This window comes from Tasmannia lanceolata, unplaced genomic scaffold (assembly GCF_043159265.1).
Source record: "Tasmannia lanceolata isolate RefF3 unplaced genomic scaffold, GAP_Taslan_0.1 ptg000002l, whole genome shotgun sequence".
Lineage (NCBI taxonomy): Eukaryota > Viridiplantae > Streptophyta > Magnoliopsida > Canellales > Winteraceae > Tasmannia > Tasmannia lanceolata.
In genome coordinates, this window is record NW_027518679.1 from 46,078,539 (window position 1) to 46,101,353 (window position 22,815).

At 38.0% G+C, this 22,815-nt stretch overlaps 1 protein-coding gene across 3 annotated transcripts in view; it reads right to left on the reverse strand.

Moving 5' to 3' along the window:
• DET1 (light-mediated development protein 1 / deetiolated1 (DET1)) overlaps positions 1 to 18,590 on the reverse strand; it is a 39,091-nt gene extending 20,501 nt beyond the window's left edge. For 2 of the 3 annotated variants that reach the window (XM_077377194.1, XM_077377186.1), the window contains exons 1-4: positions 18,231 to 18,589; positions 14,076 to 14,503; positions 13,682 to 13,910; positions 10,688 to 10,864 (exon numbers count right to left, since the gene is read on the reverse strand). In XM_077377194.1, coding sequence (XP_077233309.1) covers positions 10,688 to 10,864; positions 13,682 to 13,910; positions 14,076 to 14,503; positions 18,231 to 18,302 — 906 coding nt within the window. In that variant the 5' untranslated portion in view covers positions 18,303 to 18,589. Of the gene's footprint in view, positions 1 to 10,687; positions 10,865 to 13,681; positions 13,911 to 14,075; positions 14,504 to 18,230 lie in introns of all 3 variants that reach the window. The other variant, XM_077377203.1, reaches the window with a different exon arrangement.
• Positions 18,591 to 22,815: the final 4,225 nt, after the last annotated feature.

Genomic DNA, 22,815 nt, shown 5'->3' on the forward strand with positions numbered 1-22,815 from the left:
CTTTTTGAAAACTCAAACCTAATTTTGAAGATTAAGAGATCAGACATGAAAATTAAGCACGACAAGTTAAATCCTAAGTACAATGCAAATGTAGAGCAAGAGAAAAAGAGAGACTGCACCCGAGATTTAAAGTGGTTCGGTCCTCAAAACGCGAGGTCTACTCCACTCCACCAACCAAACCCGTTGATGGCTTCACTATCTGATCTTCTTAACTTCGGCGAAGATCGGTGCCGATTACAATTCCAACCGCCTTTAACCTTGGTGGCGATCCTCACCACGGAGAGTGGGCTCTGCTTCTCCGAACACTCGCCCGAATACAATGTTCTTGATAAAGAAAGAAAGAACAAAAATCTCTCACAAAGGTTTACAAACTTTGTAGAAGATGTACAAATTTGAGCCTAATGATCCAAATCCTAGTCTTAGAGGATGAGAGGCATAAACAAGCTTGAATCACTCTTAGGATGTTCAAATAGAGTTTTTGAGTGTTGGGATTGATAATTGGGAATACCCATATATATAGAAAAACCAAAATATGGTGGCATAGTGGTCATCCTGGCAAAAACACCAACGGCTCTTTTTTCTTCCCGTTATAGTGTTCTCGGAGTTCCGAGAAATTCCTCGGAGTTTCGAGAATTTCTCTCGGAGATCCAGGAATACAAACAGAAGTTGGAAAAATGCTACTGGACCATTTCTCGGAGCTCCGAGGAATCTCTCGGAATTCCGGGCTCGGAGCTCCGAGAATTCTCTCGGAGTTCCGAGAAGCCTATGTCAAGCAGATTTTCAATTCTTGTTTTTGGGCTTCCAACTCTACACCAAGTTGGGATTGTTATGAGGGTTCCAAGGTGTAGGAACACCACAAGGACAATCACTTAAACATTTAGGGTGTGTGTTTATTTACTTAATTTATGCCACTTAAACTTAAGCTAGGATTGGATCAATACAAACTAAAAAAGACTTAAAATGGTCTTCACTTGCAATGCTTCAAGTCTTCTAGCTTCTTGGATTTCAGATGTCTTTAGCCTTCCGAATGTGGTCCAATGAGAGCTTCTTGGCCTTAATCCAAGCAATCTTGTCTTAGCGCAATTATAATCTACAACTTAGACATTCAAACACATTTGTGATATTAAATCACTTGTGTATTGGAATCATCAAAATAAGATGGGAATGCCATGGTGGGAACCATTGGGCTTACAATCTCCCCATTTTTTATGATGACAAGCACAAGAGATTTTCCAATAAAACATGCATATATTTCATTACACTAGATTTCTCTCCCCCTTTGGCATCAATAAAAAATATTGGGGTAAAAGAAAAACAAATAGATGAAATTTACAATTTTAAGCTCCCCCTTTTTCAAGAAAAAAGACAAACATAAAACTCCCCCTATTTAGAGTTTTTATTCAACACAAGAGGGGATATTTAACAAACCATAAAAAGATATTCAATTTTTAAATGCTAGCCCCTAATCTAAGCACATATGAAGAGAATCATATGGGGGCTTTGGGAACCCAAGCCTTCTTAGTTCCACCACAATCCCTAATTTTAGATGCACATTGGAATTGGTAATCACCATTGATTCCATAATAATGACATCTAACATGAGGGTTGGATAGACTAGTCCTATCATACAATGCATGATTAGGTCTATGACTAGTCTTCTTCAAGATTATGTCAATAATTTTGTCATCATTTAGGAATCCACGGAGACATAATCTTAACCTTTCATTTTCATTAAGAAGACGTGTTATTTAATTTAAAAAATCATTAAATTCATTTTCATAAGATTTGGAAGAGCTTGCCACATTTTGAAATTGTGCTAATTGGCAAGTTTTCTCATCCAAAATACCCTTAAGGGTTTCAATCTCAAGTTTAAAATTTTCAAGTTGTGCTTGAGATTTAAATATGGAAGAGGATGACTCATTTTTCAAAACATCAAGTTCATTTTCTAATTTTGAAATAGATTTTTTACGAACATTATTTTTTGAAATTTGAGAATGCAAGGTTGTGCACAATTCATCATAAGATATGTTTCCACTATCACTACTTGATGAATTACAAGAGGGGTTAGAATTTACCCCATCTTCATGGGTGAATGTTATGAGGCAAAGATCATCCTTATTAGCTTCCCCTTCACTTGAGCTTTTTCCCGAGGTGCTAGAAGCATCCCAAGTGGCTACAAGACCCTTGTTCTTCATCCAATCCTTCTTTCTCTTGTACTTCGAGGAAGATGACTTGAGAAGTGGACACTCCGATCTCTTGTGTCCCGTCTTCTTGCAATTATAACACCTTAATCCTCCTTCTACTTCATTTTCTTCTTTCTTCTTCTTTTTATCCTTTTTGTGTTTCTTTTTCCATAAGCTTTTAAATTTTCTTAACGCTTCTTCCTCATCACTATCGGCTTCATTTGAGGATGATGAGTCCGTCTTGGAGGCCTAGAGATCGACTTTCTTTTTCTTTCTCTTTCGGCTTCTTCTCTTCTTGACAGCTAGTGAGGAGCATCTCATGAGTGATAAGAGATCCTACAAGCTCCTCCATAGTTAGCATCTTGAGATCTTTTGATTCTTGGATGGCGGTGACCTTTGGATCCCAATAAGGAGGACGTGACCTAAGCAACTTACTCACAAGCTCATCAGTAGGATAAGATTTACCAAGATTACCTAATTCATTTGATATTTTAGAAAATCGGGTATAAATTTCGGAAATACTTTCGTTTTGACCCATTCTAAACATTTCATATTTGCTCTTTAACAAGTTTATTTTGGAATCCTTGACTTGTGATGTTCCCTTATGGGTAACGGCAAGTGTATCCCAAATAACCTTGGCAGAATAAAAAAGAGCTACTCTATTAAACTCCTCCGTAGATAAGACGCAAAACAAAGAGTTTATAACTTTGTAATTTAAATTTGCATGCCTTTTCTCTACAGCATTCCATTCTTCAAATGGCTTGGAAGGCAAAATGTAACCATTTTCTACAATGTGTCAAAGCTCCACATCTATCGAAAGAAGATAGATGCGCATCCTTGTCTTCCAATGTCCATAGTTGGACCCATCAAAGAAAGGAGGTCTAGTTGTGGAAAGGCTTTCCGGAAGTCCGGTTCCATTTTTGTTTGCCATTTCACAATTAGAAAGTTGTCAAAGATCTTATGATCTTTCCCTTGTTAAAATTTAAAAAAAATTTACCAAAGATTTTAAGAAAAGAAAATCTTTTAAGAGCCTAGGCTCTGATACCAAGTGAAATTCCAAGGGTGGTCCCGAGTACTTTACTCTTACGGTAACTTAAGAGGAGGTAAAATTAGGTTCCTAACAAGTTTTAATCTTTTTGAAAACTCAAACAAAATTTTGAAGATTAAGAGATCAGAGATGAAAATTAAGCACGACAAGTTAAATCCTAAGTGCAATGCAAATGTAGAGCAAGAGAAAAAGAGAGAGTGCACCCGAGATTTAAAGTGGTTCGGTCCTCAAAACGCGAGGCCTACTCCACTCCACCAACCAAACCCGTTGATGGCTTCACTATCTGATCTTCTTAACTTCGGCGAAGATCGGTGCCGATTACAATTCCAACCACCTTTAACCTTGGTGGCGATCTTCACCACGGAGAGTGGGCTCTGCTTCTCCGAACACTCGCGCGAATACAATGTTCTTGATAAAGAAAGAAAGAACAAAAATCTCTCACAAGGGTTTACAAACTTTGTAGAAGATGTAGAAATTTGAGCCTAATGATCCAAATCCTAATCTTAGAGGATGAGAGGCATAAACAAGCTTGAATCACTCTTAGGATGTTCAAATAGAGTTTTTGAGTGTTGGGATTGATAATTGGGAATACCCATATATATAAAAAAATCAAAATATGGTGGCATAGTGGTCATTCTGGCAAAAACACCAACGGCTCTTTTTTCTTCCCGTTATAGTGTTCTCGTTATAGTGTTCTCGGAGTTCCGAGAATTTCTCTCGGAGATCCGGGAATACAAACAGAAGTTGGAAAAATGCTACTGGACAATTTCTCGGAGCTCCGAGGAATCTCTCGGAATTCCGGGCTCGGAGCTCCGAGAATTCTCTCGGAGTTCCGAGAAGCCTATGTCAAGCAGATTTTCAATTCTTGTTTTTGGGCTTCCAACTCTACACCAAGTTGGGATTGTTATGAGGGTTCCAAGGTGTTGGAACACCACAAGGACAATCACTTAAACATTTAGGGTGTTTGCTTATTTACTTAATTTATGCCACTTAAACTTAAGCTAGGATTGGATCAATACAAACTAAAAAAGACTTAAAATGGTCTTTACTTGCAATGCTTCAAGTCTTCTAGCTTCTTGGATTTCCAATGTCTTTAGCCTTCCGAATGTGGTCCAATGAGAGCTTCTTGGCCTTAATCCAAGCAATCCTGTCTTAGCGCAATTATAATCTACAACTTAGACATTCAAACACATTAGTGATATTAAATCACTTGTGTATTGAAATCATCAAAATAAGATGGGAATGCCAAGGTGGGAACCATTGGGCTTACAATCTCCCCATTTTTTATGATGACAAGCACAAGAGATTTTCCAATAAAAGCATGCATATATTTCATTACACTAGATTTCTCTCCCCCTTTGGCATCAATCAAAAAGATTGGGGTAAAAGAAAAACAAATGGATCAAATTTACAATTTTAAGCTCCCCTTTTTCAAGGAAAAAGACAAACATAAAACTCCCCCTATTTAGAGTTTTTATTCAACACAAGAGGGGATATTTAACAAACCATAAAAAGATATTCAATTTTTAAGTGCTAGCCCCTAATCTAAGCACATATGAAGAGAATCATATGGGGGCTTTGGGAACCCAAGCCTTCTTGGTTCCACCACAATCCCTAATTTTAGATGCACATTGGAATTGGTAATTACCATTGATTCCACAATAATGACATCTAACATGAGGGTTAAATAGACTAGTCCTATCATACAATGCATGATTAGGTCTATGACTAGTCTTCTTCAAGATTATGTCAATAATTTTGTCACCATTTAGGAATCCATGGAGACATAATCTTAACCTTTCATTTTCATTATGAAGGTGTTATTTGATTTAAAAAATCATTAAATTCATCTTCATAAGATTTGGAAGAGCTTGCCACATTTTGAAATTGTGCTAATTGGCAAGTTTTCTCATCCAAAATACCCTTAAGGGTTTCAATCTCAAGTTTAAAATTTTCAAGTTGGACTTGAGATTTAAATATGGAAGAAGATGACTCATTTTTCAAAGCATCAAGTTCATTTTCTAATTTTGAAATAGATTTTTTAAGAACATTATTTTTTGAAATTTGAGAATGCAAGGTTGTGCACAATTCATCATAAGATATGTTTCCACTATCACTACTTGATGAATTACAAGAGGGGTTAGAATTTACCTCATCTTCATGGGTGAATGCAATGAGGCAAAGATCATCCTTATTAGCTTCCCCTTCACTTGAGCTTTTTCCCGATGTGCTAGAAGCATCCTAAGCGGCTACAAGACCCTTGTTCTTCTTCCAATCCTTCTTTCCCTTGTACTTCGAGGAAGATGACTTGAGAAGTGGACACTCCGGTCTCTTGTGTCCCGTCTTCTTGCAATTATAACACCTTAATCCTCCTTCTACTTCATTTTCTTCTTTCTTCTTCTTTTTATCCTTTTTGTGTTTCTTTCTCAATAAGCTTTTAAATTTTCTTAACGCTTCTTCCTCATCACTATCGGCTTCATTTGAGGATGATGAGTCCGTCTTGGAGGCCTAGAGATCGACTTTCTTTTTCTTTCTCTTTCGGCTTCTTCTCTTCTTGACAGCTAGTGAGGAGCATCTCATGAGTGATAAGAGATCCTACAAGCTCCTCCATAGTTAGCATCTTGAGATCTTTTGATTCTTGGATGGCGGTGACCTTTGGATCCCAATAAGGAGGATGTGACCTAAGCAACTTACTCACAAGCTGATCAGTAGGATAAGATTTACCAAGATTGCCTAATTCATTTGATATTTTAGAAAATCGGGTATAAATTTGGAAAATACTTTCGTTTTGACCCATTCTAAACATTTCATATTTGCTCTTTAACAAGTTTATTTTGGAATCCTTGACTTGTGATGTTCCCTCATGGGTAACGGCAAGTGTATCCCAAATAACCTTGGCGGAATAAAAAAGAGCTACTCTATTAAACTCCTCCGTAGATAAGGCGCAAAACAAAGAGTTTATAGCTTTGTAATTTAAATTTGCATGCCTTTTCTCTACAGCATTCCATTCTTCAAATGGCTTGGAAGGCAAAATGTAACCATTTTCTACAATATGCCAAAGCTCTACATCTATCGAAAGAAGATAGATGCGCATCCTTGTCTTCCAATGTCCATAGTTTGACCCATCAAAGAAAGGAGGTCTAGTTGTGGAATGGCCTTCCGGAAGTCCGGTTCCATTTTTGTTTGCCATTTCACAATTAGAAAGTTGTCAAAGATCTTATGATCTTTCCCTTGTTAAAATTTAAAAAAAAAAAATTTATCAAAGATTTTAAGAAAAGAAAATCTTTTAAGAGCCTAGGCTCTGATACCAAGTGAAATTCCAAGGGTGGTCCTGAGTACTTTACTCTTACGGCAACTTAAGAGGAGGTAAAATTAGGTTCCTAACAAGTTTTAATCTTTTTGAAAACTCAAACCTAATTTTGAAGATTAAGAGATCAGAGATGAAAATTAAGCACGGCAAGTTAAATCCTAAGTGCAATGCAAATGTAGAGCAAGAGAAAAAGAGAGAGTGCACCCGAGATTTAAAGTGGTTCGGTCCTCAAAACGCGAGGCCTACTCCACTCCACCAACCAAACCCGTTGATGGCTTCACTATTTGATCTTCTTAACTTCGGCGAAGATCGGTGCCGATTACAATTACAACCGCCTTTAACCTTGGTGGCGATCCTCACCACGGAGAGTGGGCTCCGCTTCTCCGAACACTCGCCCGAATACAATGTTCTTGATAAAGAAAGAAAGAACAAAAATCCCTCACAAGGGTTTACAAACTTTGTAGAAGATGTACAAATTTGAGCCTAATAATCCAAATCCTAATCTTAGAGGATGAGAGGCATAAACAAGCTTGAATCACTCTTAGGATGTTCAAATAGAGTTTTTGAGTGTTAGGATTGATAATTGGGAAGTTGGGAATACCCATATATATAGAAAAACCAAAATATGACCGTTTGGTGGCATAGTTGTAATTCTGGAAAAAAACACCAACGGCTCTTTTTTCTTCCCGTTATAGTGTTCTCAGAGTTCCGAGAGAATTCTCGGAGTTCCGAGAAATTCCTCGGAGATTCGGGAATACAATCAGAAGTTGGAAAAATGCTACTGGACCATTTCTCAGAGCTCCGAGGAATCTCTCGGAGTTCCGAGCTTGGAGCTCCGAGAATTCTCTCGGAGTTCCGAGAAGCCTATGTCAAGCAGATTTTCAATTCTTGTTTTTGGGCTTCCAACTCTACATCAAGTTGGGATTGTTATGAGGGTTCCAAGGTGTTGGAACACCACAAGGACAATCACTTAAACATTTACGGTGTGTGTTTATTTACTTAATTTATGCCACTTAAACTTAAGCTAGGATTGGATCAATACAAACTAAAAAAGACTTAAAATGGTCTTCACTTGCAATGCTTCAAGTCTTCTAGCTTCTTGGATTTCCGATGTCTTTGGCCTTCCGAATGTGGTCCAATGAGAGCTTCTTGGCCTTAATCCAAGCAATCTTGTCTTAGCGAAATTATAATCTACAACTTAGACATTCAAACACATTAGTGATATTAAATCACTTGTGTATTGGAAGCATCAAAATAAGACGGGAATGCCAAGGTGGGAATCATTGGGCTTACAAAATGACTACCAGTACTACTCAACTAAACAGCCAATGGAGAGCTTGTGTCCGAGAGATAGACAAACCGCTTGACAGGACTCGAGGAAGAAGCCCCAGCTAACTCCGTGCCAAAAAACAAATTTTATGAAGAGAAGAGACTAGACGCACTATTCATGACGTATAATGCTCCATAATCAATAATCCACGAAGGACTAGATGAGATCACACACACATGACTAGCAGAAGAAATATCAGACTGAGCAAAGACAGAAGAAGTCGTAGATCCTTTCAATTGATTCAGCAAGCAACAAAGTCGATCCAACTGTGATGTAGGGAAACTGTCTGATGCAGATGATGGAGCAGATGAATTGTAAGCAAGGTTTTAAATTTTGATTTTTTTTTTTAATTCGGCCATTTTGGCCGAAATCAAATCCGAAATTCACAGATTTCGGTCCCTACCGAAATCTGAAATTTCGGATTTCAGCTGAAATTTGAAACCATGATTGTAAGAGTTGGCAGAAGGAGATCCTAAAAGTGTACTGTCGAGCCAGAGGCTGTTGCATTGGTGGCTGGACAGATTAAGGACTTCCACGCAGCTCCCAACTTGTCTCCCTAGTATGCTGAGTCTTCCAGCAGTAAACACATCCTTATTTATCATTATCATATGCAAACTCAGCTCTTTGACTACCACTTTTTCTCCCTTTTGAACTTGTTGTTGGGTGGTCATGAGAGTGATGACTGCATAGCTTTCTTCCAGTACTCATATTCTACATTCAGCCCTACGAAAAAATTGAAGATATGATTCTCTTCCACTTGTTTCCAATACCACTCTCCATCTTTTCCACAATCTCATTCCAACAAATGATGGTGATCTAGATGGTGATCTAGCTCCTCCCAAAGACCCTGAAAGCATGGAATAATATGTGGACAGACTTCTCTCACCTTGTTGCAAAAATGCAATCTCCTGCCTCAACTAATTCATGTTTGACATTCTTCCACCCACTGATAATATTTTGGTTCCACCTTGTCCAAACTCTCGTGTAGTCTTTAAGAAAAAATATCATCTATAATTATGTGGCCGCACAGAACTGATCAGCCACAAGATCACCATCAAGTTCTCACATCCCACTAATCATAAAGCGGTTCATCTTCCATTGGTTACTTCACCTGGCCAGTTAGGCACATAGTTTTAAATTTCCCCCGAAACAAACATGAAACGAATGAAGTGTTTCCATTTCAACACTCACCGAAACCAAAACTGAAACGACCAAAATCCACAAACTAAAATTATAAGTGTAATAGTGGTGCACTATATTAAAATGTATTACATAATTATATTTATATAAATTGCATGCAAAATGTGGTGCATATATTATATATAAATATTTATATGAGTTACATGTGAAATTTAGTATTTTATAGACTATCAGACATGTGACACTGGATATTACAAGGTGTTCATGTTTTTAAACCATTAAGGATGGTTGTCATGCTTATCTGATGATTTCTAAGTGTGTATTTGTGCTCATTCTATCATTTCCTAAAGTTCCATCTTTAAATTTTATCATTTGCATATATGTTTCCATATGTTTTCTTGATTTTACAGTATTTCTACAGAAATTTCCAACCAAAACTGAAACTGAAATTTAAAACCTTAGTTAGGTATCCAAGCACCCTACTAATGTACATCTTAGTAGATTGGGAAAATTCAAGGTAACATGAGGAATCAAACTTTATCGTATCACCATGAATACGCATGGGATCACCATTGTTTCCAGCTGCAGACACCATGGAATCACTAACAATCGACATCTTCCATCTCTAAGAAATCAGAACATCCTCAAATGGCCCCTATAACAGTTTGAAATATCCTCCCTGACTGGTCGCCCCGACCTGAGGCAAAAACAAATGGACTTTCCACATGAAAAAAGAAGAAAAGGGGGTTTTAAAGAGGAGAAATTTGCAATACTCCTCAATAGATAACGAAATCACACAAGATAAAACATATCAATTCGGACAAATCTTCTTCATTAAAAATTATAGATCGCTTCTCTGGATAAACTCACGAAGCCCTAGACCCAAAAAGTGAATTTTTGTTAAATTTCTAGAGAAATCTCAATAGAAAATCAACAAAACAGCTTCAAACAATCGCAAAACATACTCATAAATCACATAAAAATATATGATCTAGAGTATAGGGTTCGTCGGCCCAAATGTGTGGTCATATGACCTCTGACGCCAACCCTATGACCCTATTATGTTACCCGAAAGTTTAAAACTTGAAGAAAAGGGAGCAACACCTTGTCTTAGACATATTTATCATAACAACTCGATTAGATCGAACTTCAGTTTAGCCCAGAAACCATGGAAAACAGTTAGGGTTTTATAGAAATGAGTGATGTAAGTCAAACTTCATTTCTATATTGAAAGGGGTGCATAACCAAATAAATACAAGTTGCAGTTAAAATCACAAAGAAGCTAGCAGTCAGTTCCTTGTAGTTAGTGCAAGCTATGTTAAGATTTTGATATAAAAATGAAAAACATGAACCAATATGAGCACTTCCAGAAAAATATAGCTAAAATGCCAAAGTGCAGAAGCACAATATGGAAAAGCGTATGAACATAAGATATTTGAAGTTTCTCATTCTTTATTACATTTTCCAGGTTCCAAGTGCATATACTATTAGATCAGAGAATCATTCCAAAAAAAAAAACTAGTAGATCAAAAACTTGTTAAAAAAAAAAAATACTAGTAGATGAGTAGATCAGAGATAATAACAATTGGTTGGGTTTAGTTCACATTACATTTTATTTATGACATCACCATGAATACATACGACTGAAAATAAGAGTGGATATTTCAACAACCAACCAGAGTATGATCTGTTTCTTCATTCCATATTCCATGGAAAATAAATGAAAGCAAACGCTGCTTGATACCACTCAAGAATGAACCCCCTTGTGTATGTTGGTGATGTTGCAGCCCACTCTCAATGTGATTCGTAGACGACAACTCATCCTGTTTATTTTTTTCCAAGATCGCCATGCACTGCAAGATAATGGATGAAACTATCAGTAGAGATATGATAGATTGGAATTTCTTTGAGGCCAAAGAGTAAATAGGTTGAGAACTTAGAGAGATTTGAAAAAATCCTGTTTTTGTAACGACCAGAAGAGGTAGGTGATGGCACTTTTCCATTCTTCACTTGATGATGCGTAAGGGGTTTAAACGCTCCATATTCTTCCTTCAATAAGTGCATTCGTTACCTTGTTTTTATATCTTATTTGTATGCTAGGCATAGGAAACATACATATTGTCTTTCATGTGAAAAAGTATGAATTCTAATTTAAGTGTGCTACAGAAATGCTTTTTTTAAGAATGTTATCTGTTCCCCCAATGGGGGAGTATTTTTGCAAAATTTGATTTTTTGTGACTGCTGAGCCAAAAATGTTCAAAATTCATTTACCCAATCATGTATGTGTTCACATCAGCCATACTTAGCCCAGTTTGTCGTGGTTTTTATTGACGATATCTTGGTTTATTCTAAGTCCAGAGGCGAGCATGCGCATTTGAGGAAGGTGCTTGGAACCTTAAGGCAAGATCAGCTTTATGCTAAGTTCTCTAAATGCGAGTTCTGGTTGGAGAGCGTGACATTCCTAGGTCACATGGTTTCAAAGGAAGGGATATCTGTCGATCCATCAAAGATAGAGGTAGTTAGTAAGTGGAAGCAGCCAACAAATGTTACTGTGATCAGAAGTTTCTTGGGGCTGGCAGGATATTACAGGAGATTTGTAGAGGGTTTTTTTTCCTACCTTGACCAGACCACTGACGAAGTTTACGAAAAAGAACGCTAGATTTGTTTGGACTGAGAAGTGCGAGCGCAGTTTCCAGGAGGTGAAAAGAAAACTCACTTCGGCACCTATTCTGGTTCTTCCTTCTGATGGAGGAGAGTCTGTGTGGTGTCAAGTGATGCATCCAACTAGGGACCAGAGTGTGTCCTTATGCAATCTGGTAAGGTGATGAGTCCAGGTAACGTGGGGATGCATAGAGTGCAAGTACGGTGTTCTTTGGATAGGCTGCTTAGCCTTGACGGGTGGAACCATCTAATACTGTTATTTTCGGTACCGTTGGATGTGATCCCGCTTATGTAGTTGTTTTCATGCTTTGTTAGCAAACTCTTATGAAACGCTTTAACTTTGATGTTCGTGGTTCGGTAATAATCCTCCGGAGGAGGAACTAGTAACAAATGTCAGCAATTAAGTTGGATTTCAAGCTAATGCTTTTGAGTTCTTAGTTATATCTTTTCTTTTCTTTTAAATCATATTTTTATGCAGGTTATTTCTTTCTTTTCGTAGCAATCCAGTTTCAGATTCTAGATCGTTACAGTTTTGGAAAACCCTAAAAAGTTTGGATTTTTTTATTTTTTCCATAAAACATGTTTCTTTGATTTTTCAACCTTTGATTTGTTGCATTTATAGATAAATTATCATTCGGATATAAATGGTGTAAGTAATGGTGCAAATACCAGTTGCAAATGTGAAAAATATTTAAGATTTTATATCTTTGTCAACATACTTTGTCGGCCCATCCTAGCTGAATCAAAGGTGCCCACTTTATGTTTCAATGTAAAGTTATGGGAATTTCAAATTTCAAAACATATGCATCATACCAGTGTTTCCAAAAGCGGATGCGAGTCAAAATGCGGTCAAAGAAAATCCTAGTCAACTCAGCGCGACATGGTCGAGTACTCGATTGACGCGGCAAATTACCCGGTTGATGCGGTCTAACTCGGGAGGGTCAAAGGAGTTTTTATTGACTCTGTAGGACAAAACGTGGAGCGCGACCAAGGGAAAAAGGAGTCGGTGATGACACGAGGGAGTTTTAAAACTATGCATCATACAAACGATGAGTCTCTAACCAGGCATAGAAACGGGAAATGTTTTTTTGTAAGTCATTTTCCTTTGCATTTCATTTCATTAATGTAGATAATGATATTAGGAATCCACCATCATTGGAGGGACTACACACAAAGTAATAGTATTTTATGCATGGGATCAGATCGGCATGGGACCAATACTACCTCTTAACTTTGTGGTACTTACTTAAAGTGGGGTCCTTAGAGGGATGACTGGTCATTGCATTTTCTTATACTTCATTATGTTTTTTTTTTTTTTTTGAATAGCAAAATGAAACGAGGATTATTATAGAAATGTACTCGACCGCCAATCTCCAATGGGGGCGAATAATTCATTATGTTGTACTTCTTTATTGACTTTACTATTCCTTACATGCATGTCACTAGGTGTTCGATGTGATTAAGCCATTATGGATGACCTTCTTGATTATGTAATGGTTTTTAAGTGTGCATTTGTGCTTATTCTAGCATTTCCCAAAGTTTCATCTAAAACATTTATCATTCGCATATGTTTCCATACATTTCAGTGGTTTTACAAGATTTCCACCGAAATTTTCAACCGAAACCAAAATGTCTCTGTTTTCTTGCTGACCAAAACCGAAACTGAAATTTAAACCTTGTTATAATTCGGGTCTCTAAATACAGAACAGCTGGGAGATTGACAAATTTCACCTTGGAAAGTCATGATTTGAATAGGGGTTTATCTCCTTCGTGTGTGCATACCCTTCGATGTGTCAATGAGAAAGAAAATTTGTTAAGAGAGGAGTAGAGAAGTTTTATGTATTGGAAATGTGCTTCCCTTGAGAAGAGGAATGTGGCATTTTTCCATTTTCTTTTTTGTTTCTTGTAGGGCCACCTAAGTTCCTTCTCATGTATTTTCATTTCCTTATTTCCCAATAAAAGTCTTATATTATCTTTTAGAAAAAGGAAAGAAATTTTTTTCTACTTGCCTGAGCATGTGAGCTGAGAAAAAGTTCATCATCTTCCCGACAGAATTCCCCAATTGCTCGTACATCAACAAGATTTCCAGAATCACGAATTTGGAGGATGTGAATTGTTTGGTAGCGGAGGGACATGATAGACAATAAATCATCATACAAGAAAACCCCCATGCTATGTGCCAAATTGACAAAATCATTATGGAAAACCTTCTCGTCCAATATAGCTCCATCTTCCAATCTGATTAAGAAAAGAAACCAAAGTAAAAGTAGCTTGTCATAGAAAGATAACAAAAAATGACCTTAAGCGGTTACAATATAATCTGTAGTTTATGAAGAAGATTTTCTTTCTCAATGAATTGTTTGTGATTATGCATACATGAAAAAACATCTACCAAAAACAAACCTCACTAGGTGAAAGGTGATCTTTTCTATTGACGGGACTCCATGAATGGCTCCTTCAGTAGCAGTGGCATCTAGAATATGTCGAGTTGAAGTAGCAAACAAGCCAAATTGGTTGTTTTCCACATACAAAAAGAAGTCCTTGCAAATAACCTCATTGATGGAAGCAAGTGTTACAGAGTAGAGCTGTGTGAAAAAGCTTTCGAACTTCTTTGATTTTGGGGGCAGATCAAGAGAGTCACAATTTTCTTCCTTGCATGAAAATGAGAGCCACGTTGGTCTATAAACGATCAGATCCTGATGATTTCTGCTGAAACTTATAAGGTATTGGCCATCATCTGTGAACTTGCGGAAAGAATGGTCTGGGCAGTCAACCTCATATATTGTACAACTTGGAACCAAATTCTCATAGAACTGCCTGGAAAGGTGGACCTGCCAGGTGCCAGCACCAATAATATAATTAACATATTATACAGAATAACTTCCAATGAGAAGAGTAGAGAAGCGTTGTGTCAAATATGACGAACTAAATCAGTGAACCCAAAGCTAAATAATTTGAAGATATCATGTATGTCAGCATGACTAGTACTGTTGGTTTTCCCAAACTGTCTACGGTTTTAACTACACCACATTCTTTCTTGAGGCTCTTCCACATTAAAGATTAAACAGCACCCATATGACCAATCAAAAGTCATGAAGAGTATTTAAAAACCAAATTTATAGCATGTCCCTAATATTAAGCATGAGTAATTAGCCAACCATCTCCTCCGTCTTTTCCATACCACAAATCTACTAGGGAGAAAAGAAAATCCTGATAATGAGAAGTCCGTGTGTGAGAATTTCATCGCAGAAGACATCCAGGGAAAATAGTCAGCCTAGAAGCAGACAGAATGCCCCACAGCTGAACTAATGAAACTAGTCCACATCTCATAGAAGAATTTAACCTAGAAAACTCCTATAAAATCCCCATCTCCATACCCGACGGTAAAGAACACAAACAACCCTTGGAGATGTAGATATCGTCCGACTTACAAACTAGAGCCACTAATGGACCAGTCTCCTCTCTCAAGAGCACAAGTCCTACATATTGTTAGTCACTTCTGATCTCAATGATGATCTGAAGATAACAAATTTAAAGGGATTGGGTCCAGTTAAAAAATCTCAAGGGGAATGCCATTAGAAAAACCATAAGTGCGATAATTTTTTCAACCCCCCCCCCCCCTCCTCCCTTTAGGATTATGCCCCCCTCCCCCGCCCCCCCTTATTTGACGTCAAAAAGCGTTGAAGTCCGGCACAATTCACGTGAAAGGGGGGGGCGCATAATCCTACAGGGGGGTGAAAAAATAATCTCCCAGACCATAATGACATGGCTGGTTGGTGTGGTGTAAGGAATGGAACCAACCATTTTCTTGTCTCATATGCTTATATACACAATGAATGAAATGTATGATCATCTACTGTCATAGTATCACATATTCATGCCAGCAAGAGTTTTCAATTAGACCAGGAAGTAAAAAGTTTAAGGCAATGGAAAAAAATTGCCAACTATGACAACAAGCATTAATCAAAATGGAAATGGTTTCCTATCAAGTTGACATTGGGTCTTCTGACTATGGCGATTAGTTCCATGACCGAGAATACTTTCTCCCTTTTTAAAAGAAAAAGGAAATAGCAGGAAGAGCAGTGCTTGCTCCACCACTAATACATCTCTATTGGCTCATTTTTTAGTAACAGCAGCCATATCATTCGCTTCCCACAACCTCAACACATCCATACTAATACAAATCTTGAAAATATCATTCAAAATGTGCACTAACCACCAAGGGTCATGACTCCTAAGACGCTACCCAATCATATTGGAAGAATCACCATCAAGTCTTCAACCCGAAACTCACTTATAACCATTCCATATCCAAATTTCTATTTGGCTTGTCCGTCAATAAAACATTTGAAAAAGACTTGGCTGAAAGACACCAAGGGGATAAATGTCCATATCCACACCTCTCTCACAACATAAGAAACAAAAATTTCTTCCGATAGTGAAAAGACATCTAGCAAACATAGAAACACATCATTCTTAAGATTTCTACGAAAAACCCACCCCCAACCACCCTTCCCCTACCCTCTCGTAACTGTCCAAAATTTTTGCCTCTTTATCTCTAAGAATCCTATAGAGGTTCGAGAATGCATACTATTCCCCTCGCACCCTTAACCTAATCCTTGGGTTCCTAACTTTACAATAAATCTCTGACTCCCCTAGCCTCACTCTGTACCTAACAATCTAACATACCGCCCTTCCCCAAATCTTCCTACAATAACCATACTCCAAAGGGCATCTTTCTCCACTCCAAATCTCCATAATCATTTCCCATTAAGAGATTTAGTTGTCATCACCAAATATCCCAACCCTAACCTCCAACCCTTTCTTCAATCTACACACCTCTTCCCATCTTAGCAAGTGCTTGAGTATCTCCCCTTACTCCTTCCCTTCCCGTAGGAAATCTCTACAGCTTATCCATACACCTTGTGACTGCGCGCGAATAGCAAATAAAGAAAATGTGCGTAGGCAGTTGTAAAGGGTCACTTTAATTAGCATGTTCCTATCCCCAAAAAGGCCCAAGTAGGCCTGTAGGAAGCATCTCCATCCAATCCGTACTCCTATTTGAAATATCCATACCCACCATCATGCTCTTGCTCAGTTTGACTCTTCAGCCTGAAAGCCTTAAACCTTCTCAAAATAATCTTCAGATTTTTAACCTTTGACTCCCTATCTCTACTGAAAACTTGAAATGAAGATCAGATATAGACCTCTGACCCACAAGAGTGAAAAGAAGATGTGAAAGTGTCTCCCTGACTAAAGCCCATGATATATCTGAAAGAAACCTAATATGCCCTCATTCGCTAACATTGAGAAAAAAGGCCCACGATCAAGAATTTGCCAATCATCCACAAGCATCCCCTGAAACAAAGAGATAAGGCCCTCTGTCACATTACATTCTTTAGCCAAATAGACAAAGTTAAACACTTCCCAAAAGGCTAATCATTCTAGCGCCTTTGATTTCCTTTGCTCCTTTGAGATAACCATAACAACCTTAGCCTTAACAACTTTATTTTAAACATGCCCCTCTCGTAGAACTACTTCATAAGTAAGAAGATCCTCTTTGGCATTATCCCACGTCTCCGATGAGTCATCCAAACCCAGATATTTGCCTATTGTCGATTGCGAACTCCGCCGTCTGCATCTACTCGTCATCGAAATCCACCTCCAACCTCAATGCTTCCTAGCCTGACAAGCAATTAAACAACCTCCCCCCTAATTTATGGCTTCGAGACATTCTACTTAAAAAGTACAAATTTTGGTAAGAAAATCATTATTGCCTCTTTGTTTTCCCAGCTCTCCTCCACTACCCACACCCCCACATATGGAGTGAAGCATCCAGCACACTCTTAACTTTGATTCTTAAACAGCTCTCTTCTTAACACTCCCTGACCTCTCTAATATTCCATGAGATGAACTTCATTATTTAACTTTATTCGCTTTCAGCAGGTCTATGGCTCGATTAAAATTGGTAGAGGTTCAAAAAGTTAGCAATGAAAGTTAATTCAAAGTTTAAGTAAGAATTGCATCTTCCAATCCATGATGAAGAACAAAAAAAAATAGTAGAATTATTCATAAGCCTGATTAATACTCAACCTTAACCAAAAAAAATGGTTATTATAAAAAAAAAGCTTATGGACAATTGCATGCTCAATATATATAAAAGAAATTCTGGGTTTTGTACAAAGGCCTTATTTGGACAGCAGTAATTTTCTGGAAAAGTTTGGATTCTAAATTTTCTTACTTTTCTACAAATTAAAAAAAAAGTATGACTTGAACCAACCCTATTCAATTTTTACTTAGAGGGGCCTCAAATAAATGACAATATCTCCCTAAACTAACCATAATCATATCATTTCCCTCTAAACTGTGAAAGAAAAAAATAGTCCTGACAAAAGAAAATTCCATCAGAAAAGTTTTTCTTGCAATCCAAACAGGGCCTGCAAACAAAGGAAACCAAAAATCCAAAGAAACCCAAACAATTTCAAGGAAAGAAACAGCGAAATACAAAAATAAAAAGAGGGATTTGAATAAAATTGGAGAAGAATATGAAGAAATTACACTCGTGCCAGGTCGAGGAGTCTTAATCTGACGCTCAAAAATCCTCGCAGCGAGGTTGTTGCTCTTGAACATCAGTACGGACACTAATCTTCAGACCATAACATAAACCTTTGTCGCTAAAGTGCGCATGCCTCTTCAACATCACTAGTACTAATGCATAAGAGCCCCCCCTATCAAAGGAAAAAAAATTCCTCTTCTTAAATGGGAAGAAGCTCGCTTACACCAGAATTTCCGTGTATGTGTAAACACACAGAATCACCGTGTTGCTTCTTTTTCAGTTGTGAGGAGAGATGGATAAAATGGTTTAAAGAGGGTTTTGCTTTTCTTTGTTTGGTTTTAATGCTTTTTTCTCTCCATCTCTGTTTTTTTTGTGGAAGGAATCAAAAATAGCCTCGAGGAAAAAGACAAAAATAGGCTCGTGGAAAAAGACGAAAATAGCCTTGAGGGCTTGGAGGGAATTAAATTTTATTTCAAAGTAAGAAGGCTCATTTATTATGAAGGGTTTAGGGATTTTACAATCAAATTCCTTCCGGAATAAACTTTTTTTTAAGGGAATTGCTAGCGTCCATCGCAAAGGGGTTTTCGCGGCTGGTCTGTCACACATCAGACTTAATGGAGACAACAGCTTTTGTCTCCATTCACGAGGTGGTTGGTATGATGTGCAACAGACCAGCCGCAAAAAGCCTTTTGCAATGGAGCTCAGCAAATCCCTTTTTTTAATATTGGCAATTGGGATTTGGTGGGCAATTTCGCAAAAAGCCATCTCACAGCTGGCTTTTGCGTGAGAAATGACGTGGATGTATTTGAGGACCTTTCTTTAGGCCTTGCATCTATCATTCCTCTTAATAAAAATGGTTTCCACCGATTTTTTAGGTGGAGAAATGAAGACAGAGGCATGGCCAGCAAAGCTCGTTTCTATGGCTTCTCATTTTTGCGCCGCTAAATAATTAGATTTCACAGAAGACTCAGATCACGTTTTCGTAGATTCTCATTAATCCGCTTCTTTTCTACTGTACATTCTAATTAATGCTCACATTGGCGGAGACCAAACTGTATGCCTATTTTTTAACCTTAAAAATGAGCATAAAAAACTCATTCTTCCGCTTATAATTGGGCGTAATATTTGTTTTATGCCCATTTTATTCCGAAAGAAACAAAGCCTTAGGGGCCGTTCGGATACGCGGATTTTAGAATCTGGGATTTCTTCAAAATTGGAGCTAAGAGACAACAGAAGAAGCAGATCCTTCTTCCAATTTTTTGACTTCCTGCCCTTCTTCCCGTCAGCAAGAGAGAAGCATATCCTTCCATATTTTCAGGTTTTAGAAATCTTAGGATGCAGGATAGATTTTTAAAACCTGATATTCTCACTTAAAATCCATGAAATGCTACCACGACAGTGGCAACAACTTGATCACGAACCCTCTTTTACACTGTTTTCAAACTAAGAACCTGGATTCTAAAATCCGTGTATCCAAACGGCCCTGGGTTTGAATTGTCTTTTGGCTTCTAGACATGGCGGTGGCCCATGAGACCAATGGCCTTGGTCACCACCACACATGCAATTTTCGTGTTTGGTGGGGTCATGTTGCATTTGGAAATGGTTCATTTGAACAAAGTCATCCTTGTTTTCTAGAAATAAAAGGCAAATTTTCGGACCCCGGAGGGGGCATAGAGAGACACATGTAAAATCAAAGACCGTTAATCTTGCATGACATCATAAAAGTACCCCCGTTTCTGCCTTAACCAACCCCGTGATGTTTCTGTAGAAAGGGTATTTTGGTCTATTTATCTATTACAAGGAACGAGTGGGTGGATTTTTTTTGTGTTTTTGCCATTTACTGACAAAATGGTACCCTCGACTCCACGATTCTACTACGTGGACCCAAAGTGTCCATCCAACATTCTCTCAGTTCTCTTTGCTCTGTACTCTGACTACGTGGACCCAAATCGGTCCAAGTGTTCTCTATACTCTGTACTTTAACTACGTGGACCCAACCCGGTCCAAGTGAGGTACTCTCTCTCTCGGACCCAGAATTAATAACAAAATGTGGATTCCGATTCTTGATTTCTTGATTCCGGCCATCCAAACGACAGCAACCCATATGCAATCCTATGCTTCGTTTGGTTGCACAAAAGCTCGGCAGCCGTCTGAATTTGGTTTGGATTTGGCATGCTATTCCATGTTTGGTTACCAAAATGTGTTGGACTCCGATTGATTCCCTAGGATTTCTCTAATGTAATGATTGCTTGTCTCTTTCTTGTCCCCTTATTTCACAAGCAAAGAATTATGGTTGAAGTTTCTAGGGAATGATGCTCTCTCTCTCTCTATCTATCTCCTCTTTCCATATATTGGTAATGACACCCCCCTATATTTTCTCCTACTCTCCTATTATTTGTGGCGCAACCAAACACTGCTACACAATTTTCCGAAGTAATTATAGGCAAATCAAAATTATTGTCTCTTCCCTTTGACTTCCTATTCCACTACTCTCCGAGCCGGTCCAAGCAACCAAACGTAGCATAAATGTTTAATCTGTAAAGAGAGACGGTTAAGCTTCCTCTTAAAGCTTGGAGTATTTTTTAAAGAGCACTGTTAGGAAAATGGGATTCCGTTTTGGGGAAAAAAAGGGGCTTCATCCATTTGAGCCACGTCCACTAAAAGACAAATGGAGGGAGCTCAAATCCCCATAAAAGCAATAAATACACATTTAAAAGGGTCATTGAATTTCAGTCCCCTTTTTATTATCCAAACGGAATCCCGTTTTCAAAGTGTTTTCCTTTTTTAGAGAAATTATATGGTGCCCGACTGTCAAATCTGCAAGGGCCTTTGATTTTTTATATGGCTAAAACACTCAAAAAAAGTGTTTTGACCAGATCAAAAATCAAGGGTTTGCCATTGTTACTTTGACGGTCGTGCATCATATAAAAACCCCCTTTTTTAAATGTCATTTGCACTTTTGGCTTTGTTATCACTTTGTCATCTCTCCTTTCATGGAATAGAAATATTATTACATTGGCATGTGGTTTTCTCGTAATGCACATGACCCACCAAATCAACAAATTACCAACCAAAAGCTAAGATTAGCTGATGAGAAAAAATCCTGAAGGAAAATTTTGCAACAATAATTTATTAGACTTTCAATCATAGTGTGCAAATCCCCCTAAATTTCTAGTGAGATACCCGCAATCTTTTCCACTCCTCTAGACACCCCATTTCGTAAGATCGCGACCCTGCACGATTATATGCTCTAATTATGAGCAGGGCTACCTAATTGAAACACATTGGTCTCAAACGCCATACCCTAGATCCCAACATCCAATCCTCGAGACCCCAGAACAAGAAACCCACGAACTTCCCTCAGGCTGCAGGCATAACCTACATCCTACCGTCCGCGTGGTCGTCACCCTACCAACCTCGAGCCAGGACCAACAGGCGGTTGACAGCTCATCTCGCACCCAACCAACACAGGCATCCGAGCAGCGGACCCCTCGACAAATGGGTAGTGTCACGCAGGAATATGAAAGTTGGCAGCAGAATCGATACGAGCAATGGAAGCTTCTGTGCGCAAAAAACAAAAAAAATTTCTTATTCCACCGACCGATTCAAGATCCTAGTTACTGGATACTGATGTTGATGAATTAAAATGCTAGAGATTTAGAAAATATTACTAATTGATTGACCGATACTGCCAATCTCTACTTGATCTACTCTCCGCTAGTTGCCTGATGTATGACAAACCCGAGCCGCTCCGAAAGTTGTAGTGGGTTCTCTCGTTGTGCGGATGAAGGGGGAAGAGAATCTTTTGGGATTCAGTACCAAAACCAAACTGAAATCCTTTGGCTTCTCTTATTTATTTATTTATTCAAAAACTAGAAGTGAGAGGGAGTGAAGGAAACGGATTCTGGAAGAGGGAGAGAAGTTGGATGTTTTTTGGTAGAGATTGTGAGAGATTTCAATCAGCCCAAAACGCTCACTCTTCCCTCCATTATAAAGAATTCACAAAGTAAATTCGTTTCCTATTAGGAGTCCCATTGATTTTTTGGAAACATGATTCAAATAAAACTTCTTTATTTCTTATAAAAGCACAAAATGTTTTTCCCATATATTAAAAAACAAAAGAATTAGGGGAAGCATACCATGGGACCCATACCTACAAGACACATGTAAGACATTATTGGACCCGCCCGCATGATGTCAACTTGATCTGAACCATTCATTTATCAAGCCCCAACCAATCAGATCCTATAAATTGCACTTGCACTTACTATATTTTTTTGGAAGGTTTAAATTGCACTCACTAGATGATCCTGACCATTCAACTAGTTCCCTATAAATTCATTTATGTGCAATAGCATGATTATGTTAAATTGATCTTTGTAGAAGGCAGTTTCGGGAAGCAGTAATGTTCAGTAGTTTTAGAGGCTAACAGAAAGAATGAAACAGAGTTCTTAGCCAACTAGAGAATGCTAGCATGTAGATAATTTTAGTAAAACTGAATGGAAACATATTCTTATTTAAAAAAAAAAAAAAAAAACTAAATGGAAACATATCCATTATCTGAGTAACAAGATTATGATAGTAGAA